The sequence below is a fragment of the Opisthocomus hoazin genome, chromosome 13 (assembly GCF_030867145.1).
Source record: "Opisthocomus hoazin isolate bOpiHoa1 chromosome 13, bOpiHoa1.hap1, whole genome shotgun sequence".
NCBI classification, from domain to species: Eukaryota; Metazoa; Chordata; class Aves; order Opisthocomiformes; family Opisthocomidae; genus Opisthocomus; species Opisthocomus hoazin.
The window spans coordinates 26,105,872-26,131,532 of NC_134426.1; the positions used below are offsets into that span (position 1 = coordinate 26,105,872).

Consider the following 25,661-nt stretch of genomic DNA (forward strand, 5'->3'; position numbering starts at 1 on the left):
TGTCACGTTTCTACTGTGGCTTCATTTAATCACGGAGGTGTGTTAATGGTTTTCAATACTAATGGTGGTTTTTATGTAGCAACATAAAAACAGTTGTAGGTGAATGTGGGACACAAATTTGAAGAAAAGTAATTATTCATAGTAAATCTGTTGGCCATGCTTTTAGTGACTGGATATAGTGAGTCCATTTTGCGTGCAGCTGACACGGAATAGGTGTGCTCAGAGTAGATTCTGCATGGTGTAAGCATGGCAACGAGGTGGGTGGGCTGCCGTGCCAGGTAGAATCCCTTCGCTGCTGTTTCAGTTTCCTACCGTTAGCTGGAATAGTGGGGGTGTTCAGAATCTGCGCCTGGGAAACCTGAAGGAAGGGGGAAAGCCGCTTTTATTTGTTAAAAGAGGAAAAACTTAGATTTCAGCCAAGACAAGTTAGGAGAAATGAGTCAACCAAAGCTATTTAGGAGTATGAGTCAGAGGACAGAGAAGACCTGATGTAATTTTCTGTGATAGCTGTTGCTTTAATAGCAGTGTGAAACACAAGTCCTCCTGCAGAAGAACTGATAATGCATGGAAGAAAATCCCTTTTTTATTTGTTTCTTGATGCAGTCTGTTTGTGGTGGCTGCGGAGATTTCATAACCTCCTGCTGATGCAGAAACGGGAAACTACGGATGAGGAAAACGGGCGGCGGTGACTCAGCGCAGGTGGGTGAGGGGACGGGGTTATGTAAAAGCCGCAGTTCGTAACTCGGCTCTGCGAGGGATTTGGAGCAAGGCCCGTGTTCTGCAGCTTGAAGGCGCGTGCAGAACGTCGGGAAGTGCCTGCTCCGAACGCGGGGTTGGGATGGCCCTTCCGCGTGGTGCTGGTGTGCCGGGAGATCGAGCGGGGTGGGATCGCTCCCCGTGCAAAGGCGAGGTAACCCGGGAACGGTCCGGCCTCGCCGGGCAGGGGCCGTGCAGGTCGCTGGTGTGACGGCTGACAAAAACGCGCAGGAGCACAAAGCCGGCGTGTGGTGTGTCAGTGGTACCCCGGCAGCGTTTCACGTCGGCTTGGCTTGTCCCTTCTCTTTGGGCGCTGGCTTCGGAGGCTCTGTAAGCCTACACGGATCCTCCGGTAGCACCCGTTCCTGCAAGTTGAGTCCTCCTCTGTCTATTAATCCACCCTGATATGAGTCTTTTGGACATGTCTGTTCACCTCCCCGAGGCTTTGTCGCTAGAAACAAGACACGAGTTGCTTTCAGTTCTTGTGGGAGGTTTCTGTCTCTGCTGAAGCTGTAGAGAAACCTCCGTCCGCCTCTGGTGTCTCAGCTGCCGTCGTGGCCCTGAAGCTGGCTGTCCCTGGGCAGGCTGTCCCCCGTGGTGGGCTCTCAGCCTCCCCTGAAGCCAAATCTCGGGTTTGCTTCCTACCTGCAGAACAAATCGCAGACCGCTGGGGCTGGGAGGACTCGCTGGTGCGTGCCTTGGACCCTGGGTCCTGCTGTAAGCCAAAGGCTGTCGTGTAGTGCTACTTCTTACCTCCGACCTCTTCAAGGGTGCGTTTTCTGCACTCTTGTAGATGGTGGATAGGAGTTATATTTTTGTTAAAGCTAAAAGCGTTTTCTCTCACTGTGTAATCTAATTTCATACCTTGCTACGTGCCCTTGCAGTTGGGCATTATTCTGGCAACCTAGATGGGCTAATTTCTGAGAGATTTGTTAGCCTGGAAAGAAGCCGGCGGCATCCCGTCGAGGATGGGAGGTGACAAAGTGGCCGCAGTTCTCAGCACTGGAATGAGACCGCCTGGGTGAGGAGAAGATGATGATGGTGAAGAAATGTGGGAACGTGATGATGCCCTTTGGGCTGGGGGGTGTGTCACAGAATCACAGAATGGTCGGGGTTGGAAGGGCCCTCTGTGGGTCACCCAGTCCAACCCCCTGCCGAAGCAGGGTCACCCAGAGCAGGCTGCACAGCACCACATCCAGGCGGGTCTGGAATATCTCCAGAGAAGGAGACTCCACAGCCTCCCTGGGCAGCCTGTTCCAGGGCTCCGTCACCCTCAGAGGGAAGAAATTCTTCCTCATGTTCAGCTGGAGCTTCCTCTGCTTCAGTTTGTGCCCATTGCCCCTTGTCCTGTTGCTGGGCACCACTGAAATGAGTCTGGCCCTGTCCTCCTGAATCCGTTGCCTCAGGCTACCAGACATGACGGGTGGTTTGTAAGGGGAACACATCCCGTCTCTGTAGTTTTCTGGTTTGATTGAAACCTGCATACGCAGGAGCCGTTTGTTAAATGATTGTATTAGCCGGTGGTTCTGTATTTCCCAAGTCGTTTTTCTGATTGGGCTGCTCGGGAAATGCTGTCACTAAAAACAGCACTGCCCAGCCGCACGTAACGTGGGCCTTAGTCACCGCTCCCGGCAGGATCAGCGCGGAAGGGAAATACAACACCTTGCAGATGGGTGGCTGCTGTTCCTCACTTTAATTAAGGGGTCTTAAAAAACATATCTGGGCTGGTGGAAAGTGTCCCTGCCCATGGCAGGGGGGTTGGAACCAGATGAGCTTTAAGGTCCCTTCCAACCCAAACCGTTCTATGATTCTATAGTTTTACAGCAGATTTTTTTTTTACCCAGCTTCCTAAAGCATGTAAGGGCAGTCTTTTCTATTTGTCTGCTTGATTTCAAGGGACTTTTTTTCCCCCCATGAGCTAAGAGAAGCTCATGTTTTGTAAACTTTGCTCCCTAGAGCAATGCCGTTGCTAAACTTCTGCCTCCAGTGCTGGTGTTCAAACTGATTTATGGTCACTGGCGACCGGGCTGCTGAGGAAGCCCGCGGGTGGGGAAGGGAGGGCTTTGGTACCAGGCTGTTTGAAAGCTGCTGCAGGAACAATAAATTGTGCTGTACTAACCTCGGTGGAAGGGAGCAGAATGTAACATTTAATCACTTTTGCTTGGTTATTTTCCATTGCTTTTGTTACAGGTACGGAGTAAAAATTGTTCTTAGTAGCACAAGAAGTTAACCAGCTTCCTCTCTCCACAGCTACAATAATGTATTTAAAAGTTATTAGCAAATGGGATCCTGTACAGCAGGATGTCTTGATGGAGTCACAGAACAAACCTTTGCAAACACAGTTTGCAGTTGTGGTTTGTGTGGTGGTGTTTTTTTTTGTTCTGCTGCAAATAGCAAATACTTTCCAAAAGGTACAGGGATTAAAAAGATCTTAGACTGGACAGTACACTTAATCTTGGTATAAAAATGACTTTAGCCCATAGGTTACACTTGAAGTGGCCTTTGGGGCTTGTTTTTATTTTTGCTGCTATCGTTTGAGACTTTGTACTTGCTGGCCTGGGCTGTTTTACCCGCAGCCTCTGGAAGTGTCCAGTTAAGTAAATTGTAGTGGAATGGCAGGGGTGTGTAAGAAGTTGCATTTAGCCATAGCTTATTTAGGCTCGATTTTATTTTTAAATTCCTTCAACGTTAAATATAGCTGTGGCTAGACTTACAGTAGTGAGATTTTAAAAGTTAGCGTTCTTGATTAATCAATATTTCCATTATGAAATGTAACGCTGTGAGTGGTTAGGGTGATGTCAGCCTCCCAGCAAACACAGCTTTATCACCGTCTATAAATAGACCGCGCGCTGTTGCGGAAAGGACTTCCTTATACCAAGAGAGAAGTTTTCTGAGAGAAACGAAACTCCGAGGCGCGGAGCCAGCCCCGGTCTCTGCTGTATCTCCACATCGTCACACCGTGTGACCCGAGGGACACGGCTGGGTGACACCGCTGCTGCAGCCAGAGGTCCTCCGTAGCTTCACGGAAAGGCTGAGGAGGATGCCAGTCTCCAGGCTGGAGACGAGCGCAGCGTGACTTGCAGGATGTGACCGGCTGCTCGCCTTGCCCAGTGACACCAGCGTTCCCACCAAAGCCTGTTAATGCAGAATGCACTTTGTACAGGCAAGGGGGTGGGAAATGAGAATTGTCACTCCCTGGGCTACAGGTGCTCAGAAAAACTGTGAAGTCCATCTTGTGATGTGTAATCTCGAAAATCTTAAGTCATTAGGAGACTGCTACAGTACTAAAATAAATAAAAAAATACCTTATGTGTTTTCCTGTGATACAGTAACTTACAGTTCTGATTCACTGCTTTATAGTCTGCTGTTGATCACAGGAACGAAGAGCCGTGGGTTTTACTGTGGCTTGGCTGAAATTTGATTGTAATTGGGTTGGGGGTGTTGGGGTGTCACAAGGAATTGGATGAAAATGCTGCTTCTAGGCTTTTTTGAAAGGACCCTCACAAATCTCTTAAACAGAAGGGCCCTGTATTCACCCTGTCCCGGGCATCCTTGCTGAGCTCCAAATGCTTCGATCTTCTCATTTCACGGGTGCGTCCGACTTGCACCAAGCGGCACAGTGACACTCGGCCCTGCAGCTACTCCCAGTCAATCATAAAAATAAACCAAAATTCACATTCCTTGTGAGCGTGTGCCAATGGTCCTGAGGAGCAGCTGCAAGGCTGTGGGTAATGGCTGCCCTGGCTGGAAGCTGGAAGGCAGCACGGATCCTGCACCCACGCTGCAGCAGTTGGATTGCTTTTTATTTATTGCAGCTCCTTCTGTCCCGTAAGAGACATGGCTCTCTCTCTCTCTACAGATATATGTCTAGATATATTTATGCACACATATACCTAGATACACATAGACATGATGCTCTACAGCTGTTTATCTATAGCTACAGCGATACAGATGTGTAGATACAGATACACGTGCGTAGCGCTAGATAGGTGTGGCTCTGCTAATACACAGATACGTATGTACACAGAGGAAAAAGCACAATACACACAATATATAGTTTGATACATAGCTATAGCTATAGAGAGTGGTAGCTATAGAGCAATACATATGTATTTGTGCATAGATCTCTCTATACGTACAGGTGTATGTACATACAAACATATATACACGTACCCATACATCTATCTCTGTTTTATCTCTATATACACACACACACAGAGATATCTGTATAAATATCTCTATGTAACATCACACATCGGTGTCCCCCATGCCCCAGCGTTTTAGCCAGTTCCTTCGTGGCATTTGATTGCCTTTCACTGCCCCATGATGCAGGGCCAGCTTGCTTCAACCAGCACCGCCCCACGCCACAGCCCTGGCATCGGCCCCCTCCCCACTGCCACACTGACCAGGCACCATGACACGTATTTTAAATATTGCTGCTTTAATAATCTACATCGTGGTAGTAGCTCCAAGGGAAGATACAGCTGACAGGGTTTTTCTTCCGCTCCTGCGTCTCTCCACGTCAGTAATTCCTTATTGCTGCAGACTTCTCTATCCCCCAGCTCCCACAGGCCACGGTTAGATTTAATTCTGCTAATTATCTTAAATATAAAACATAATGCAACTGATCCCCTGACGTTGCTGTAGTAATAAAAAATAGAAAAGGAGAAAAAAAACCCCCAAAAGTCTGTATCCTTATTGCCAGTGTGTGCTAGTAACTGCCTTTTCCCTTCCAAACGCCCCGCTCTCCACACCGGTTAAGGCTAACACCTCCCTCTCTGCCGAGGGCGATCCCACGCCGGAACAAAGTCAAATCATTCCTCAGGCTGAAAAAAGGGAATTTTAAAAATGGTTGCAAGAAAAGCTCAGCAGTTTCCTGCTTTGAAAACAGTTCACAGTTCTTTGAAGGGTCTGAGCAGTACAGTAGAAAGCTACATTTACTGAAAACTTCTAGTGCTGATAAAGTCTAATAAAAAAATATTAACCCAAACGAACCCCAAATTAAATTAAACCAGGAGAGCTGGCTGACAGAGGCCAGGAGGAGGAGGGCAGCCCGTGCCACCCGGGGAGCCGGCAGGAGCCCCCCAGCTCTACGGACAGCAATCAAGGGAAGAAAAATAAAAAATAAAAACACTAAAAAAAATTATAAATTCCAGTTTTCCAGGCCGGGTGGTGAGGAGACGCCCGCGCATGAAGGCACGCCAGCGCGAAGGCAAGGCGATGGCTGAGAACACAGCTAGAAGGTGGCCCCGGGAGGGGGGCACGGGCCGGCGTCTCGCTCGGGCTGAAACGAGAGCGGGGATAAAGCGAAATATCAGTGACTGGGGCTGTGAAGGGAGCCCCACCGTGTCCCTCCCCCTCGGGGACCCTACCTCCCCGTGGCCGGGCTTCTGTGCCAGGGGGGGCTTCTTGAGGATGCCTCGCCTGGGAGCCGGCGCTGGCTTCGCCTCGCCGTCCTCCGCCGCGTCGCAGACCCCGGCCAGGGCGTAGTGCCGCTTCCTCAGCTCGCCCAGGCGCACCCGCTCGCCCTCCAGACATTTCTCCAGCTCCAGCACCTTCACCTGCACCCACAGAGCCATCCTGGGCCCCGCGCCCCAGGGTGCGATCCCCACCGCCGTCGCCATGCCCAGCGCCGCGGGGCAGCAGAAGGGACCCCCCCAGCACGGGTCCAGATGGGGACCGCAGCCCGAACCCACCCCCACGGCCGTACCTGTGTTTCCATCTCTTCCTTTTTCAGCTTGATGAGGGACATGCCCGAGAAGTCCATGGTGTCTGCAGGGAAAGGCGGGGGGGTCCTCGCTGAGCGCACCCCTCGCAGAGGACCCTCGCGTGCCGAAGCGAAGCCAGGCAGGCACCTTGGGGTGTTCGCCAGGCCAGAAAGGCATTCGGCGCGGGTTTTTTCTCTCCCCTTTCCTTTCAAAAAAACCTCACCTTTCTCCTCGATCTGCTCTTGCCCAGACTTGGTGGAAGCCACCACGTTGGCCGCCATTTCGTTGACGTTACGCGAGCACTCCTGGAGCCGGCCCAGGTTCCTGCTGCTCTTCTCGGCTTTCACCTGCAAAGAGCATGGGGATGGCTGCAGGTGCCCACCATGGCACCTCCGGAATCCGGCACCGCCGGCTCGGGGGAGCCCCCCAGGCAGCCACGTTCTTCGTGAGAGCAGAGACATCCCTCACACTGCGTCAGAACAGTCCTTGGACATGAAAACCTGGGGGTGGAAAGGACGGACAGACAGACATTTATTCTTGATGACCCCATCACGGCCAGACATGGTGACCCCTGCAAGGCCCTTCAGCCCCAGGACACCAAACCAGCTCCGCTCCCGCCTGAGCCCAGCACACACGGCTAAGCAGCCTCGGCGAAGACAGAGCTATTTTTTTGAACCATGCTCTTAAGTTTTAAAACCATCTGCTGTAAAAAATAGTAGGGTTCCTCCTCCTCCTGCAACGTGCATCCCCATTTGCTCATGGAAACCTCTACCCATCGCTTTCGCCCACATCAACGGGAAAGGTGGCAAGGACCAAAATCCATCCTTCTCAATGCTGGCTCCTGCAGCTGCTTACTCGGGGTTTCTCGTTAGTTATTAACATTTTCTTTACATACTCAGCTTGACGGGAGGTTTTACACATCTTCATTCCCCAGGCAAGCCCTGCTAGGTGTGGGAATATTAATGCAGGGGAAGACACACGGGTTAAAACCACAGACTGACTCGAAAATGGCAAGAGCTTCCTCCCCTGCCTGCCCCGGGAGGAGGCTGCAGGGCTGGCGGACGCAACGGCCACGCTCTGCTGCCCGAAAGCATCTGCGGGTCAACACCATGGGAACAAAACGAGCTCCAGCTTGAGGAGCCGCCCGCGGACAGCCCTGCCAGGACACCCACCTTGGAGGCAGCCACCAGCTGGGCCGTGCTGGCAGCGATCTCGTGGGAGCAGACGATCAGCTCCTCGTACTTGCCCGTGTGCAGGACAACTCTGTCTGCCGACTCCCTGCGTTAGGGAGCAGAAGGGAGATCCTGTTAGAGATACTCGCCGTGCACGACGAAGCAAGCGCAGGTTATTCACCTCCTGCTACACCCTTAGGAATCAGCATCAGACCTCAAACCAGCAGCTTTGCCTGTAATTATTTAAAGCTCATTTACAAAGCAATTAATTACTCAAAGCCCAGATCCAGAAGTTTTGGACGGGTATAAAATACCAGCGGAGGCAGGATTGTGTTTCTGTAACGAAGCGGATGAGATTTTTAAAGCTTTGTCCAAAAAAGCCCCCATGTTTCCTGCACTGGCACGGGGACACCCTGCCCCGATCCCACCCACCCCAACCACGTCCATCTGAGCAGCAGCCAGGACACGGAGCATCGGGTTGTGCCAACTTTCACGTTTTGCAAACGGGGAGCAACTGGCAGCCCCTATTCCGGCGACTACGCGGTCCGGCACGGGCTGCGATGCTCCACAGGGAATCAGCAATCACGCTCCACGCGGAGCCAGTGGCGGGACAGTTTGGGTTCTCGGGCAATGGAGGAGCACGGGCCGGCCCCGGGCGCAGCACACGGAGCCATGCCCGGAGAGGAGCCGCGGGCGAGGTCCCGGGGTACCTACACGAGCTGCGTGGCTCCCCAGCCCACCGCCTTGGAGGCAGAGATCAGCCCTTCGGTCCAGCGCGAGTTCTTGGCATAAAACTCCTGCGTTGTTGCTGCCCCCTGTTGTTATGAGAATATTATGGCCTGTATTAACTTGTCTCTAACATACACCAATCCATAAATCCATATAAACTATCCATATAATATATAACAATATATAAATTCACATATAAAGCCATAAATCAAGGGACTGGCAGCATTTCTGCATCCTTCGGGCTGCTCTTACTGGTTTGCTTAAACACAGATTGACAAAACGAACTCTGGAGCCCCCAGTCTGCGAATTTGGTCCGGGTTTAGCAAGTCTGGGCTGTCGTCTCTGGATCGACAAGGCTTTGCGAAGACGACAGCGGGAGCCCAGGGCTGAGCAGCCCACCTCCTGCGAGCCAGGCTCCAGCGTCCCGCTAACCCGGGCAAGCACAAAACTCGTGTCAGGGCAGAGAGACGAGCGTAGGGGAGAACTTACCCGGCCGCTTTCTACTATCTCCTTCTGTAGGTTCGTAGATGTCATTACAAGCAGTCTAATAGCCTGGAACAGAGAAAAACAGGTTTTGGTGTTTGATGAGGATTTTATGGAGAAGGATTGATGCTGCCGGTGGTGGGAAGTTACAGTTTTGCACAGTCTTTGACGCCCCAGCTCGGTTTCTGCAGTACTGACCTTCATCAGGTCCGTGCAGGAGTTCAGAATCCTGTAGGAAAACAAGAGAAAAGCGTTCAGCATCCTCTGATGCTGCATCCAGGGATGCAGGCTTTGGCCTCAGTTACAAATGGGTCTGTTTTGGAGACCGGCCAGCCTGCAGGTTACATCTAAGCAGCCCACAAAGCAGCCATGAACAATTAGATGTGTGAGACGAAGGTCTGCCCTCCTACAGAGAATTTCACGCTCAGCATCAGGATGATGCGGCACCGGGTTGGACGTGCGGCTTCGGAGTAAAGCACAGCCCCGCCGGGTGTGGGCGCGGGACGGAAACCTGCCCGCGGCTGCCACGCGCCGCCCCTCAAAACTCACCGCTCGTTCACTTCAAGCTTAACCCCAGAGCTCTCGTTCCTGGCCTGGCTCATCATCTCCTGTTGGGAAACACGAGGGGAAGGGTTGGACACCACCACGCTGCTGCGACGGCGAACGGGCTGGGAGAGGAACGGACACTGCTGCCCCAAGGCACCAGAACGGCCCGTCCTCAGCTTCGTCTCACCTCTATCCGCCTGACAGCATCCTCGATCGCCTCCGAGGTGGAGGCCATCTCCTTCTCAACCATGTCCCCCAGCTCTTCTTGCTTGATGTCTAAGCTCTTGGGCCTCAGCTCCTGCCGGAGGAGGCAGCAGCCGCCAGGTTTAGGCAGAGGGCGAGACGGGAGTATTTGTAAGAAATAACACCAAGCCAAGCTATCAGACTCCTTTTTTCCCCCCTAAATAAAGCTGTAGGAGCAGCATTCTGCAGACCGCAAGGGTGGAGGCACCAGCTTGCAGCAAACATGGCACAGGGACCTCAGAGGTAAGAAATGCCCTAAATCAAGGTGACAAAGCTTGATCACAGGAGCAGTTTTGGCAGAGCAGGGCTCCAGAGGGCTCCGGAGAGCTGACAGCCTAAGAATTAACACCGGTTTAATGGAAAAGACTAACGGGGGCTTCATCAGCAGAAATATCTGAAAGTTGGGAAGTTTTATTCCGCAGGAGCTCCTGGGCTGAAAGACTTCAGCTGATCTGCGGGTCACCGTCTCCCTGCACCACCAGGCAGGGTCTCCGCGCTCGGAGGCTGAGACGGCTCGTGGAAAGCACCAGAACCTGTGGGTATGGGGAACGAGCCACCCCAAGGTGCTCACTCCAACTCAGCGTCTCCAATTTCAGCTCTGGACAATGGGGAAAGCCATAGTTTGCTTTTCTTTTTTTTTAAAAAAAAAAAATCTGTCCATCGAGGTGCAGCCAGAAAGCTGCGAGCAAACATCCCACCTTGACACCCAGGGGCAACATCGTTCTGCATTAACTGCCCGCTTTGATTTTTCATTTCGGAAATGCCAGCTCCAGTAAACAACCCACCCCGCCAGCCCCGGGCTCCATCTCCTACCTGGGCCAGCTGCAGGACCCCCCGCAGCGCCCGCCGCACGTCCCCCAGCTCAGCACGCCCCAGCGTCTGCTTGTCCTTCAGCTCGCCCAGGTAGTCCAGGCTCCGCTGCCCGCAGTCCCGGCACGTCTCCGTCAGCCCTGCGGAGAGGATGGGTCGGTGCCGGGCCCCTTGGGCAGGGGGTCCCCCATCCCAGCCCTGCCACCCTCCTCTTCCTCCTCCCCCTAGCCACAGAGATGATGCTGAGCATCAGCGGCATCCAGCTGATTTCCTGCTGAAGAGCATAAATCTGTTACCAGGAGCAAAGCGACATTCCTGGACCGGGATGGGGCACCGGCGGGCGGGAATATTGCGAAGGGGAGCACGGGGAGCTGGGGGACACCAGCACAGCCCTGGGGAAGATGTGCCCCATATCCAGCCCCCAGTGGAGGGGGCTCCCACAAACAATCCCCAGGAGCAAACAACCTCCCCAGCAGCCGCAGACGGCACTCACGGTCGGCGTGGTCGGTGGGAGCCAGGTGGGACGTGGCGCTGCCGTTCACGATGGTGTCGGCCGTCAGGTGTGCAAAGAGGGCCAGAGCCCCCACCAGCCCCGCAGCATCTGCGGCAAGAGGATGTGGTCGGGCACCGCCAGCCCAGGGCACCGCGTGCCATGTCCCGGGGGCTGCGGCCCATCCTCGAAGGCCCTCAAGGATCAGCAGAAGAGCTTGGAGAGGTCGGTATTGACCCCTCCAGCTTGCAGGCTGCTCCTCGAACAACGGCATGGGAACCCACCAACTCCACCCGCCGTGTCCCTCCATCACCAGGGCATTGCCCGCTTGCTGATGGCCCCGAAGCAGCTGGGGGCTGCTGGACGTGTAAAAATAGAAGCAAGACGCAAGCAATGCCACCGGTCCCCAGCCCCAGGTACCTGCCATGGAGGCCACGTACTGCGCGTGTCCGCTCTCCAGGGCGTCCGTGGACTCCAGCGCTGCCTGCGCTCGGCTGAGCAGGTAATCTGCAACGAATTCAGCTTTGTTAGGGTGACGAGGCTGACGAGTGTCTGAACGAGCACGAGTGCTGACTCCACGAGCCACCATCGAGCGGGAGCCAAGACAGCTCAGGTCCTCGTGGCCCGTGCCGGGGATCAGCACTAAAATCTGAGCAAAATAGAGCTGAGATGAGAGCTGAAAATTCACTCCTGGGAAGTCTGACCCCAGCCTCCTTGGGTGTGATGACTGGTGGGGAGAAATGCCCAGGGGCAGGCTGAGATGCAACATTATCTGTCTTGGAGGGACGAGGGACTGAGGGTCGCAGCCCCCGCGGTGGAGCGGGACGTACCCGGGGAGCTGGTGCAGCGGACGTGGAGCGGGTCGTCCAGCTTGGCCACGGCGTCACGGAGGATGTCCTCCGCCTCCCGCACCGTCTCCTGCAGGACGCCGAACTGCTCGTCCAGCAGCTTCTGCTGCAGGCTCTGCTCCTGGTTGCTCTGCGAGGCGGGAGGAACAGGCGAGTGGCACAGCTGGGACACAGGACCCCTGTCACCACGGCCCCATCACATCCCTCGAGAGCCCCTTTGCAGGATTAGACCTGACCACCCCGTTATCGCTGGTGCAAGCCGTATCCCACCGGCTACATCGACGACGGCTCAGCTGAGCCCCCCGACTCCTCAGCACCCCCCAAACCCACCTCTCCCCGGCGAGCAGAGGGGCAGTGGGCTCCCCACACAGCACCGTACCTTCTCCAGCAGCCTGCCCTGTAGCTCCCGGATCTCCCTCGTGGCCTTGTCCGCCTCCTGGCTCCGCTGCAGCTCCTTCTCCTCGACGAGGCCGCGCGTGGAGAGCAGCTCACACTCCTTCTCGCTCACCGACCGCCTCAGCACCTCCTTCTCAGCGTGCAGGGCCTCCACCTGGGCGCTGAGCTCCGCGCCCGCCTGCCGGTGGGGCCAGGAGACCCCCGTCACTCACCCATCACCACGTCACGAGCCCATCGCTTACACAGGGGGGAGCTGAGAACACGCTCAGCTCATGACACCGATGGGGCAGACCTGTGTTTAGCCCCACGATGGCTCCCTGGGCTGCCTTTTGTGCCGCCGGCTTGGCAGCGGTGGCAGGCACGCTGCCCTGCACGCCGGGGATTTGGGCGCATCCTGAGCCCCCGGCCTCGTACCTGCTTGGCGTGGCTGAGCGAGCGCTGCGCCTGGTCCAGCTCGTCGCGCCGGGCGTCCAGCTCCTGCCGCAGCTGCTCCATCTGCACGCTCTGGTCCTCCAGCTGCAACCGCACGCCCGTGCCGGGGGCTCAGCTGCTGCGAACGCGCCCCGGCCCCGCTCGGTGCCGGCGCGCGGCCAGGATGGCAGGAACGGGTCCAGCCGCGTTTCGCAAGAGGGGTTTTCAGGGTCTCAGTGGGGTGTCCCAAAATTGCTCCGTTCCCCAGGGCAGGAATTTCAGGAGCAGCCCCCAGCCTGGGCCCCGGTGAACGACAGCACCCAAACCCATCGACTTGCACTGTGGCATTTTCTTGGGGGAAGAAATGGCAGATTTGGGCACGAGGGAATGAAGCACGGATTAAGTAACACCCTCCTGAGGAGCCAGGGCAACGCTCTCCCGGATCAGGGACTGACACCAACCACCGCCCCCGCTCCTTGCACCCAAACCGTGCACAGCCACGACGTTTCCCGGGCTGGGACGGGCTCGGTGCCAGGCTGGCTCACCTTCAGCTCCGCTTCCCGCTTGACCTGCTCCACCTGAAAGGCCAGCTGCTCCTTGACACGTGCCACCTCCTCCTGGCTCTGCTGCGTGACCGTCAGCTGCTTGGCAGTGTCGGCGTTCTGCGCGGGGACACGGGGACTAATGGGCATCTGGAGCGGGGACCCTCGCCCCCGTCGTGCTCGCTCTGCCCGAATTCTGGCTGCGGGGTGTAGCTCAGAGATGTCTTTTTCACGGCACCCAAAACACTGACCATCAGTGGACGTGGATTCAAGGAGCCCCCCACCCAGTGCTCAGAGGTCCGTGGGTGCAGGATGATGGGACCAATACGGGGTGGGCACACACGACTCACACTGGCGGTGGCAGAGGGACGAAGGAAGCAGCGTTACCTTCCTCAGGAGCTCGGCGTGCGTGTTGATGAGCTCGCTGTGCTTCTCCTTCAGCTTCGTGTAGCGGATCTCGGTGGCGCTGGCTTTCTCTGGACGGGGTGAGAAAGCATCAGCGACTGCGGCGTGGGCGTCCCACGGCCGATGGGTGCTGTAGGGCACCTACTTTCTGCTTCGGCACAGAGCCGCTGGGACCTGTCGCTGTCCTGCTTCGCCCTCTGCAGCCTCTCCAGCTCATCCCGCAGCTGCTCGTTGTCCACCAGCGCCTTCTGCTTCTGCTTGCGCTGCTCCTCCACCTCACCCTCCAGGCTGTTCACCTGCGCCTTGAGCTGCGTGATGTATCGCTGCGCCTGCGGGACACCGGCCGGCACTCGGGCACTGCCCCGCTGCCAGCAGCGCCTCTGCCCTCCCCAGCATCCCCATCCAGGTGCCCAGCTGCGCTTTGGGCAAAGCAGCCATGAGATGCGCAGGAAAGCTCTCTTCTCGGGCCCTGCAGCCACTCCATCCCCGCTGCCAGCGGCAGGTTGGACACCAAGGCATGAGTCTGACATGTCCCCACCCCATCTCCATCAGGAATCAGGTCCTGGCACTGGCAGAGGCCCCAAAACGCGGCACTAGGTGCAAGGACCCCACTCCTGTTGCATCCCGTTGGGGTTTCCACACTACAGCACCAAAACCCACCCTGCTCTCCTGCACTGGCCGGGCTTTACCTCCAGTTTAATCTTCTCCATCTCCGCACGGAGCATGTCCACCTCCTTCTTCAGGCTCTCGATCTGCGTGTCCCTGCGGAGAGAGGCAGGTTGGTCCCACGCAGCAGCGGCTGCTCCCCCTCTGCCGCCGTGGACCCCCATACCTGTCATCCCGAACGCCGTTGGGTGGCCCAAAGGTTTGCTCAAATATATCCGAGGTGATCTGGGGAGACAGAGGGTGCTGAGCTGACCCAGGCTGTGGGCGCTGTCCCCCCCATCGCAAGGTCCCCATCCCATCCCCGTGCCCCCACCTGCGGCTCTGTGGTGGAAGCCGTGCTGATCTCGATGAGGTTCTCCGGCTCCTCGTCCTCAGGAGCTTCCTCAGGGATGACAACCACCGGCTTCACATGCTCGGCCAGTGCAGACGCCCGCAAGAAGTTTGGGGGGCTCTGCAGGGACAAGAAGTCATGGTGGCATCACCTGGGGTTTCGGGGACCATCGCAGACAGACCACCAAGGGGAGGGAGGGAGCCAACCCCACGCTGCTGAGATGGGCCAGCAGGTCCCTCTGCAGTGTCCCCAGGCCCCGAACCCATCCATGGGGACGCCCCGGTGCACCCCGAACCCACAAGCTCTCCGAAGCATCACACACGAGCACCACACCGGAACCCTGCCGTACCTCCGGCAGCCGAGGGATCTGGATGAGGCGTTTGAAATACAGCATGTCGGACGCTTTCTTAAAGAAGTTTTTGAGGCTAGAGAGGGGGGAAAGAGAAACCGCTCGCAGGGGAGGCACGGGGAGCTTGGCAGGAGGGAGGAGACCCCACCACCCCACCTTGGCCCCGGGTTACCTGCGAAACTGCTCGTGGAAACGGTCTCGGTGGCCCTGCAGCGTGTCGGCCGGCAGACCTGCGGTGACGGGGGGGGACAGCCGTGACGGACCCGGGGCTGCACATTTATTCACACTCACCCGGATCCCTCCGGCTGCAAAAGCCAGTGGGGGGGAGGAGGATGGGAGGTGTCAGGACGGGAGTGGGGTGTCTTGATTCCTGGCACAGGGACCAGGGATGCAGTGCAGGGAGAGGCGGGTGTGGGAACCCCGAAATACCCGCACGAGGCCCCTGGCGCTGCGCTGCCCAGCAAGCCCATGCAGGGGGCTGGCAGGCCAAGGCACATCGGTTTGAATTAATCAAGGACAAGTCCTTCTAATTCACACAGAATCACAGAATCCCAGCATGGTAGGGGTGGAAGGGCCCTCTGTGGGTCACCCAGCCCAACCCCCTGCCCAAGCAGGGTCACCCAGAGCAGGCTGCACAGCACCACATCCAGGCGGGTCTGGAATATCTCCAGAGAAGGAGACTCCACAGCCTCCCTAGGCAGCCTGGGCCAGGGCTCCGTCACCCTCGGAGGGGGAAGAAGTTCTTCCTCATGTTCAGCTGGAGCTTCCTCTGCTTCAGTTTGTGCCCGTTGCCCCTTGTCCTGTCGCTGGGCACCACTGGAAAGAGTCTGGCCCCGTCCTCCTGACCCCCACCCTGCAGATATTTGTACGCATTTCTAAGGTCCCCTTCCTTCATCTGGGATGTCTACGCGGGATGGAGCAAGTCCTTACAGCCCGGCTGGGATACGTGGACATGGCGACGGCTGCATCCCTCCACGCAAGCCCGACCCCCAACCCAGGGAGAGACCAGCGCGGGGCCCGTCCCCGGGACTCACAGGAGTGCAGCTTGAACATCAACTTGACGGCGTAGTGGTAGAGGTGGCTGCAGTCCTGGATGACCTGGATGAGGGGGGCCAGGCGGCATTGCACCGCCGACATCTGCGAGACCGCCATCGAGGTGTTGAGCTGCCTGAAAACTGCAGGGTTGAACGCGGTGAGGCGCCGGCGCCGTGCTTGCAGAGCTGTCCCGCGCCAGGCGACCCAGCTTGATCATTAACCACGACGGACGTGGCTTTGCCAGGACACGGGGTAAAAATGCCGGGGTTGCTGCCCGTCCTGTCCTGCTGAGCCGGGAACAACCCCCACCGAGCAAGAAAAACACCCACAGGGAGCGTGGTGGCAGAGGGACGGGGCGCTCAGCTCTGCCCCCGACACCCCGACCCCAAAAACGATGGGTTTCACCCCAGACAACGCAACGGCAGGACGGCTGCCTGCGGGAGCTGCTGCCGCACAGCACAGCCGGGGAAGGCGACGGGGTTTCGCTCCGCTCTGTTTTAATTGCTCAGGGAGTTGGGAGAGGGACCCAGGGGCAGGGGACGGACCCGCCGGCACCGCAGCCCTGCGTGCCCCGGCTCGGAAACAGATCCCTGCGCTTGGCAGGAATCCAGCCCAGCGTATCCACGCCGGCTTCTTCCCCGCTCAGCTTTCAAGTATTTATGAATATAAATTCTGTGCGGAACTGGGTCAGGAGGAGAAGCGGGAGGCTGCCGGGAGCCGGGGGCACGGTCTCTCCTGCCGTGCCCTGCTTTCCAGGGCAGCTCCGTGTTCCTGACTCGCGGCGGAGGAAGAAACTGCCGCATTTTTAAAGCCATCTAAAAATTCCTGGAGAAGGAAGCAAGAAAAGCAAACACCGGCAGCGGCCTCCAGCCCTCCCCAGAGGTATTTCAAGGAGAAATGAGTATTTAGGAAGAGGTACAGCCCTATCCCCCGCTTTGGGGGGACAGAAAGGATTTGGGTAACGCGTGTGATTAACATGGCTGGACCAAAAAGAAATAAAAACGTGTTTCAGAGCAGCATTGCTCTGAAAACAACGCTCTGCATTGCTCAGGTGGGCTAAAAACAGCCACATTCCTCAAATATTTTCCTACAACCGCCTCTACAGAGTATCAACAGGGGAATCCAGCTGAGAAAAGACCTCAGAAATCTCGGAGGAGGAGGAGGAAGACCTGAGCGTCTGGCCTCAGCCTCCCGAGGCGGAACTCCACTCCCGACCAAAGAGCGAAACTATTGCTCAAGAGCCCCAGGGCGAGCACCAGGGACGTGCAGCCTCCTCACCTGACTCCGACAGCTTCAGCTCGCAGTCCAGGTAGTCGAAGAGCTCGACCGTCAGCTGGAAGCTGCCAGAAAAACCAAAACCCCATCACCCGGCGGCAGAGACACCCTCGCACCGGCAGCTCGCGTTCGCTGCAGGTCCCCGCGCCGGCAAGGGCTCGGATTGACACGAATTTGGTCGTTTTGCTCCCTGCAATTCTGCTCCTCACCGCTCTGCGGGTGCAGGAGGAATCGGGTGCCATCTGACTAATTTATAAACCGCCGATGGCTGCCCTGAAGAGGAGCCGTTTCGTCAGCGGGACGCGGCCAGCCGGGCGGCACGGAGCCAGCGACCACGCACCGGTTGCTTCGCTCCCACCAGGACACTCACATGTTGTTCACGTCCGTCCCCGCGGTCTTTTCCAGCACCTCATCCGGCACTTCGAGGCCTGGGGGGAACTCAGGATGCTTTGGAAAAGGGAAAAAAAAACAAAACAAAAACAAAACAGCAGTTGCTGGTAATATTTTTGCTGATGGGACGCAACCCCTGGTGACGCCCCGTACCCTGGCACTGGAGGGTGCGGAGGCGGCAGAGCCTCTCACCTTGGCGTGGAAGGAGATCTTGGTGAGGAGCAGCCGCGTGTAGATGCTCACCAGCTGCCCGTACCTGTCGTGCAAATGGCCCTGCCGGAGACACGAGGGGAAACGTGGTGAATCTGCCAGGGAACCCACGCCAGCCCCACGGCTCTCGCCCTCCACCGCGTAACATCACCCCGCGCGGTCAGAGGCGACGGGTTATTTCAGGTGGTGCTTTGCCCTCCCCGTGCCCGCGACGCTTTTCAGCGCCCGCTCCAAAACCCCCAGCAAGGCACAAGCCTCTGCTTCGCCCCACTCACCCACAGGTCCCCCGTCTCTCGGATGTTGCTGCGGTACCTCTGGCAGTCCTGGAGGACCTGGGGACAAAAGCGGGAGGGATGTGGCGTGGCAGGGCTGGCACCGAGCTGGCCAAATGCCCACGTGCCTGCCCCAAAGCTGGGGAAGGTGACAGATTTGGCCCCTTACGCCACTACAGCGTTGGGAGAAGAACATCAAGCCTTTCAATGGCAACCAGAAGTCGGGGCTTTGCACAAGGACATTTTAAAGACACAAGATAGAATCATAGAAACATAGAATTCTAGGTTGAAAAAGACCTCTAAGATCATCAAGTCCACATAACGGAGTGCTTCACCGCCCCACGGCCTGAGAAAGGCAGCCGGGGCAGGGAACAAAACCTGTCCTCTGCACAGAGGGACATTGGTGAGAGCCAAAAATTCACCCCAGTGGCGATGCGGGAGGGACATTTCGGAGGGGACACTCACGTTGGGGTGGCCGTCGCGCAGAACCTTGTGCAGGACGTGGCAGAACTTCCAGCTGAGGATGGCACTGCTGGGCAGGGGCAGCCCAATGGCATAGGACCAGAAGGTGAATGCACCCTTCTCGTGGTGCGTCCCCAGGATGATCCCTTCCCTGTGGTCAAGGCCAACCGGACACACACAGGAGCAGGGGACAGGCGGGGCTGGGGACTATTGCTCTTCAACTTTCATTAAAAAGGGGACAGGCACCCAGTGTACCACAGGCACGGAGATGACCAGCACAACACCACAACCCCAGATAATCACAGAATCCCAGCATGGTAAGGGTTGGAAGGGCCCTCTGTGGGTCACCCAGTCCAACCCCCTGCCCAAGCAGGGTCACCCACAGCAGGCTGCACAGCACCGCGGCCAGGCGGGGCTGGAATATCTCCAGAGAAGGAGACTCCACAGCCTCCCTGGGCAGCCTGGGCCAGGGCTCTGTCACCCTCAGAGGGAAGAAGTTCTTCTTCATGTTCAGCTGGAGCATCCTCTGCTTCAGTTTGTGCCCGTTGCCCCTTGTCCTGTCGCTGGGCACCACTGGAAAGAGTCTGGCCCCATCCTCCTGACACCCACCCTGCAGATATTTATAAGCATTTATAAGGTCCCTCTCAGCCTTCTCTTCTCCAGGTTGAACAAGCCCAGCTCCCTCAGCCTCTCCTCGTAGCAGAGATGCTCCAGTGCCCTCCTCATCCTCGTAGCCCTCCACTGGGCTCTCTGCAGTAGCTCCTCATCTTTCTTGAACTGGGGAGCCCAGCACTGGACACAGTACTGCAGATGGGGCCTCACTAGGGCAGAGCAGAGGGGCAGGAGAACCCCTGTTTATTTTTCTCTGGTGCACCTTCTCCTGCTACAGGGCACACCTGGGCCCTTTGCATTTTATTGCCGAAGAAATGCGATTTTATCACGTTGTCCTTCTCTGCATTGTCACTGATGGATGACCCCACCTGATGCCGCACCCCAACCAAGCCCTGCATGGGTCTCCCGTCTCCCAGACCTCCCGTGGCTCCAGCCCCGCAGAGTGAAACCCCTCCTGCCTCGGCCCTGGACCTCCTCCACGCCGGCCAGGCGAGCCGAGGGAAAGGATACGGCGGGCGTGTTTCTCCTTCACTGGCGCTTCTTGCGTGTTGATGGCTTTGCTGATGCTGACGGCCTGCGAGAGGAGGCGAGAGCGGCTGTCAGGCACGGCGTGACCCCCGTGGCTACCCAGTCCCCTCCCCGAAGCAAAGCGCCCGCACTTTTGGGGACTACCCTGAATTTCATAACATATTTGTCACCTCAAAGCCATTTGTGACACACCAAAAAAAGCTTTTTTATCCGGAAAGCGGCCTGTTAAACCCCCCTATCCCCAGAGCAAGCGGTCAGAGCCGGGCCACTCCCCACCGTGCCGCTGACGCTCTCTGCTGTCCCCATCCCACAAAACAAAATCTTGCATTTTCGCAGCCTGAGCTCAGCGCCGTGCCCAGGGAACACTAAAGCACAACAGCGAGATGCCAGATTCCAGGGTTGTTTGTCTGATCACAAGGAGCCTTTGAACCAGGGGGGGTGGTGGGGTTCTTTCTTTTTTTTAATGATGTTGCTGCACGCAAAGAGCACCTGGGGAAAGCGACGCAGCCCCTGAGCAAGGAGGGAGCAGCGGCCACGATGCCCGTTTCGATGGAGCAAAAATCCAGAGCAACGTAATTATTGGAGGAGCAGTACCTATATTTTAATGTGTTTGATCACAGCACACTTTAAATCATGGGTTCCTTCCAAAAGATGACCCCAGACAGGGGTCGCTTGCATCTCCCACATGATGACAGGCTGCAAAACCAACTTGCTGTGATCCATAAGGATCTTCCTCCTCCTCCTCCTCCTCAGGTCCCTGCAGACCGACCTGAGCTGCTTCGCCCTCGCACGAGCGCTCCGGCTGTGCCCGTGTCCACCAGACCTCAGTCACCGGCGGAGGGAGAAGGTCCCATCTGGGAAGGCAGGAAGCGGCCCCGCCGCCGGTGCCGGAAGAGAAACCCGGTCCCTCCCTCCAGCCCCGCAAGCTGTAAAACCTCAGAAAAATCTTCTCTGCCCTCTCGGGGAAAGCACCCGCTTTGACACGGCCGTCGCTCCAGCCTTGCTTCTGAACCGAGGTGCTTTCCCGCGGCAGGAGGGACGCGACGCCGGGTTATCGAGTGCTCCTGATCTACGCAGGAGGAACTCAACGCCCCGCCGAAGGGGCGATGCCAAAGGCGTCGATGCACCAAACCCACCCCAACTGAGCCCAAAACGGCTGTGCCCACGAGCTGGGAACGACAGCGGCAAAACCACCACGAGCGCATCCCAAAAAGTGAGTCGGCCCTGAAATGCTGAGCCCAGTTGTTGGGAAAAACCACGCCGGTTTTGCCTTTCCCGCACCGGGGAAGCCCCGGCGTTACCCCGCCACGTGGGGCCGTGAAGCAGCAGCGGAGTTAAGCTGGCGACTGGCTGTAATCCTCTTATCCCGAAGGTTAACGAGCCCGCAGTGCCGCACTCGGGGCGCAGCCGCCTCTCCGAAAGCACCCGGCACCCCCGCAGCCCCCCGGAAGGCTGGAGCCGGCGGAGAGGCTGCGAGGAGATGTGCCAAGGGTCCTCAGGGATGCCAGTACCCCCCCGGTCCAGCCCCAAGGTGATGATTTCTTGACAGAAAGCAAGGTTTAGCACGTGCTGGAGAGCAACAAGCCGATGGTTTTTGCAAGGCAGGGCTTGGAAATGAGTCTTGCAGCGAAGAGCTGCGTAAGGGGTTATCGCATCTTCTTGAGGTGCTTTGCTTGGGAGGGGAGCGGGGCTCCCAAATGTGGATTTTCGCTGCCTGCCGTGTGCGGGAGCAGTCCGATGCGCTCGTCCCGACCCACCATGCTCGTCCCGACCCACCACGCTTGTCCTGACCCACCACGCTCGTCCCGACCCACCACGCTCGTCCCGACCCACCACGCTCATCCCGACCCACCACGCTCGTCCCGACCCACCACGCTCGTCCCGACCCACCACGCTCGTCCCGACCCATCAGCATGAGCCAGGCTCAGCCTCGAGCCCCATGGGGCTGGGAGGAGGTGCAGCCGGAGCGGCCGATGTGTGAGCTGAGGGTAGAATCCCGGGGAAGGAGACACCGTCCCACATCCCCGGTGACAGGAGCTTGGCTGCCCAGTGCTGCCCGGTGGGATGGGACTTGGGCTGGGACCCAGCTGGCCTGTCCCAAAACCACGCAGTAATTCTCATTGGTGCTGGTGGTTTTACGGTGTTTATTGTTCATGATCTCCTTTCAGCCAGACCAGCCAAAATTCAGCCCGGGAGCTGCCGGAGAGGCTGGTTACACCCTCAGTGATTGAGTGTAGAGGTTTCAACTGAGCCATTCTATGTCCAGCACGGAGGAGAGGGCCCGCGCAGGGCAGCCCCCAGCCCACCCCCAGCACTGCCATGATGGAGACGCCACGTCCCACACGGTCCCAGACCAACCACAGCAGCACTGGATTGACCCCCGTCCCTCGGGGCTGCTGGCTGAGGAGCATTTTCGCCGGCTCCAGCACCCAAGCTGGCCAGGAGGTCCCCATAAAGGGGATGCTGGGAGCAGGGATGGGCAGGAGCGATGCTGCAGCCTGGGACACGCGTGCCTGCAGCATGGCCCTGCCAGCTCTCCAGCAAAGCTGTGCCGTGGAGGACGGCTCCGAAATGGGGAGATTCACCCTCGACCCGGCCTCTTGGGAAGTCAGCAGCACGACCAGCGATGGGCAGGTCCCAGCTGTCACTGCAGGGACGCAAACAGCCTGGCCGAAACCTCAATGCCACCCGCGGAAGGTTCCCCATCACCGCCGGGGAGGGGATGCAGGGTCTGAACCCCAAAACCTGCCCGGCCACGGGAGCCCACACGGGCACAGCCCGAACGCCTTACTCAGCCCTCACGTACCAAGCCAGTGACTAAAGCTGGGATCAAAGCACCCAAATGAAGGAGTGCAGTTTACATCCACCCTTTCTTTTCAGGCTGCTTTTAATTACGGCGTGATCCTCCCCGCCCACGGCTCCCCGAAACCCCGGCATCCGGCCGCAGTCCCCACCCGGCAGGTGGATGCCGGGGCCCGGCGCGACGCCGCGGTGGGGAGTGATGTTTTGGCAGCGGGATGTCGAGCTGGAAACCTCCCCGGCTGAGCGGCACGAGGGCTCCCGGCTCAGCTGAACTGCAAACGGCTGCTCCGGAGTCCCTGCCGAACCCTTCTCCTTCCCAAATGACATCAAAAATAAAAAGCCCCGCTTGGCAGTCACACGCGCTGTATTCCTGGCGGCTCTAGAGCTTGTTGGATTTTCAACGTTCTTGTTTAAGAATAGCAAAAACTGGCTGTAGAAAAGGGCAAGTTTTGCCTCCTGCCAGGCCGCAGAGCGAGCGCCCGCTGTGGGACAGCGGCTTCCCACCTCCCACACGCGCTGCTCCAAGGGGAACGCCTGCCTCACCGCGACGCAAGAACCTCAAGAAAGCATTTTCAGGGAAAGGAGGTGACCTTCATGCCAGCACCCGGGACCAAACTAGGGCTGGCAACCCCCGTCCGCACCCACAGGCATCGCCCTGGCCGTCGCTGGGGTGCCCAGTTTCAGCAGCATCGTTCTCCAGGCTGGTGTGGAACCCTTGGCCGGCGAAGGAGCGAGGAGGGGCCGTGCCACCGGCCTCCCCACGATACGAAGGCGACCGGCAGCCGTCTCCGTGGCTGCTATAATGAGACGTAAGAGGCAGATCAATACCTGCGCACTGACGTTGGAACTGTTCTGCCCTCACCCGAAGCGCTGCTACGGGAAACCACGTTAGGATAAAGCTCCTTTAGAACAGTTTTTCAGCGGACGCTGGGAAGAAAGGTCAGTTCTGGGCGGTGAACGCGACCGCCAGCCGGCGAGCCCCAGGTTTAGCTCTAACGGAGAGCGACGACCCGCTCGCCCCGTACGCTCTGCCCAAGGCATCCCTGAGGGCACGAGCGGAGCTGCACCCGCGCAGGGCACAGATCCCTCCGAAAAGCCCCAAACGTCGTGGCAGGGCGGGAAGGGGGGAGGAAGGACGCGCTCCCGCCCGGCCGGCACAGGCTGCCCTTCGTCGCGCGAGGCACCGCCGCCGCAATTATTTATCAGCGGTGCCCAGCGGGACGACACAGGAGACGCGTCCAGAAGGAACCGGACTTGCCGGTTTGCTCGTGTTGCTCCCCAAACCCAACCAGCTCCGTTTCCTACCCGGCGCGGCCGAGCAGCACCGTGACCCCGCGAGGCCCGAAATCGGCACCTGCCTTCGCCGGCACCCTCCGGGCCAAACCAGCCCCGCGGCCGGGGAACGACCGGCGACGCCAAGGGGAAATAAATATCTGAGACCAATTCGGAGCCTGCAAAATCAGAGGGCTAGGAGGATGCGTGACGGGAGGCCGCGGTTAGTTTTGCCGGGGCAGTCGGTGAGCCCGTCCCTCTGTCCATCCCTGCCCACGCCCTGGAGTAATTAATGTCACTGGAGTCATTAATGTCGCTGGAGTCATTAATGTCCCGTACCCCAGCCCCCGAGCATCGCCCACCCCACGGGGAGGGCTCCGGACCCCCGTCCAAGCCGCAAACCCCAGGGCATGAATGCGTTTGGGTTTTCTTTTCCCTCCGCCACCCTCTCCGGGGCCGCTGGGCACCCCCGGGGGGGGACCCCACGCGTGACCCAGAGCCGCGGGGGGGAGGGGAGGGCCCACACCCGGTGTCGAGACAGGGGGGGCATCGCCGGGATGCAGGGATGCGCGGTACCGGGCCGGTGGGCACCGGGGGGCGGCACCGGGGCCATAAAACTTTCCCTGCGTGCTGACGGCCGTGTTTACCCGCCGGTAAGGCCCGGGGGGGGTGAGGCGGGCGGCCCCCGGGGTACCCACGCGGGACGGTACCGGAGCCGCGGGGTCGGGCGGGCGGACGGACGGCGGCCACGCCGCCCCACCGGGGGGTGGGGGTTGGGGGAAACGGGTCCCCGCCGGACTTCGGGACACCTCCCCCCCCATCCCCCGAGAAGACCCCGCGTTCAGCGCGCCCCGAGGCGCTGCTCCGCGGCACGCAGCGATCCCCGGTAACCGGAGCCCCGGTCCCCCGGGTCCCTCCCTCCCCCTTCCGCCGCCCTTGCCTGGCTCTTGTCGAACTGCTCCCGCTCCGCTTCCAGGCTGTGCCCGCCGCGGCGGCTCAGCACCCGCGCCGGGACGCTCTTGATGCTGTTCATGGCGGGCTGCGGGCTCCCCGCGCCGGACTCCCCGCACCGGGCTCCCCGCGCCGGGCTCCGGGCAGGCACCGACCGGCGCCGCCCCGCCCGCGCACTGCGCCCGCGCACCAGGGCGCCCCTGGCGGCCGCGCCGGGTCCCCGCTCCGCCCCCTCACGGCCCCCCCACGGCAGGTGGGAGCGCGGCGGCGCGCGGGGCCACGGCCGAACCCAGCCCCGAGCGCGAACCGGGCTGGGAGCCGCGGGAGGGGGGGAGGGGGGGATGCTGCCCCTCTGCCCCGCTCTGCTGAGACCCCCCGGAGCCCTGCGCCCAGCGCCGGAGCCCTCAGCACGGGGCAGAGCTGGAGCTGTGGGAGCGGGGCCGGAGGAGGCCACAGCGATGATCCGAGGGCTGGAACCCCTCTGCTGGGAGGAGAGGCTGGGAGAGCTGGGGCTGCTCAGCCTGGGGAGGAGAAGGCTGGGGGGAGACCTTAGAGCAGCTGCCAGTGCCTGGAGGGGCTGCGAGAGAGCTGGAGAGGGGCTTGGGCAAGGGCCTGTAGGGACAGAACGAGAGGTGATGGCTTTAAACTGAAAGAGGGGAGATTTAGATCAGGAAGAAATTCTTTACTCTGAGGGTGGTGAAACGCTGGCACAGGTTGCCCAGAGAAGCTGTGGCTGCCCCCTCCCTGGCAGTGTCCAAGGCCAGGTTGGATGGGGCTCTGAGCACCCTGGGCTGGTGGAAGGGGTCCCTGCCCGTGGCAGGGAGTTGGAACGAAATGATCTCTAAGGTCCCTTCCAACCCAAACCATTTGATGAGTCTGTGATTCCACCGTCCTGTTTCCAATGACACAACAGACGCCTTCTTCATCTTTCTCTAAATAAACCCTGCAAAGACACACAAGGACACGT

The 25,661-nt window shown here is 58.6% G+C and overlaps 1 protein-coding gene across 1 annotated transcript; it reads right to left on the reverse strand.

The window, feature by feature from the left end:
• Window positions 1-5,180: 5,180 nt before the first annotated feature.
• On the reverse strand, window positions 5,181-24,857 carry HIP1R (huntingtin interacting protein 1 related). Its single transcript, XM_075434660.1, has 32 exons — window positions 24,684-24,857; window positions 19,652-19,715; window positions 18,533-18,675; window positions 18,071-18,127; window positions 17,778-17,858; window positions 17,566-17,642; window positions 17,199-17,260; window positions 15,920-16,060; window positions 15,058-15,115; window positions 14,886-14,961; window positions 14,519-14,656; window positions 14,372-14,430; window positions 14,229-14,301; window positions 13,685-13,868; window positions 13,522-13,610; window positions 13,138-13,254; window positions 12,596-12,697; window positions 12,165-12,359; window positions 11,768-11,915; window positions 11,358-11,444; window positions 10,941-11,048; window positions 10,451-10,587; window positions 9,582-9,692; window positions 9,398-9,456; window positions 9,047-9,077; window positions 8,855-8,917; window positions 8,351-8,451; window positions 7,637-7,742; window positions 6,688-6,811; window positions 6,467-6,528; window positions 6,129-6,317; window positions 5,181-6,040 (listed from the first exon to the last, which is right to left on the reverse strand). The coding sequence occupies exons 1-32, from the start codon at window positions 24,774-24,776 to the stop codon at window positions 5,993-5,995; spliced, it is 3,183 nt and encodes a 1,060-aa protein (XP_075290775.1). The 5' UTR covers window positions 24,777-24,857; the 3' UTR covers window positions 5,181-5,992.
• Between the last annotated feature and the right edge of the window lie 804 nt (window positions 24,858-25,661).

Excerpts from the sequence above, each read along its gene's own strand:
- HIP1R (XM_075434660.1), bottom strand. The coding sequence starts at position 24,776 with ATGAACAGCATCAAGAGCGTCCCGGCGCGGGTGCTGAGCCGCCGCGGC. Across the intron at positions 16,061-17,198 it reads GCTGAAGCTGTCGGAGTCAG|TTTTCAGGCAGCTCAACACC; the intron begins GTGAGGAGGCTG and ends TCAACCCTGCAG. Across the intron at positions 6,041-6,128 it reads AGAAGCCCGGCCACGGGGAG|CCCGAGCGAGACGCCGGCCC; the intron begins GTAGGGTCCCCG and ends CTCTCGTTTCAG.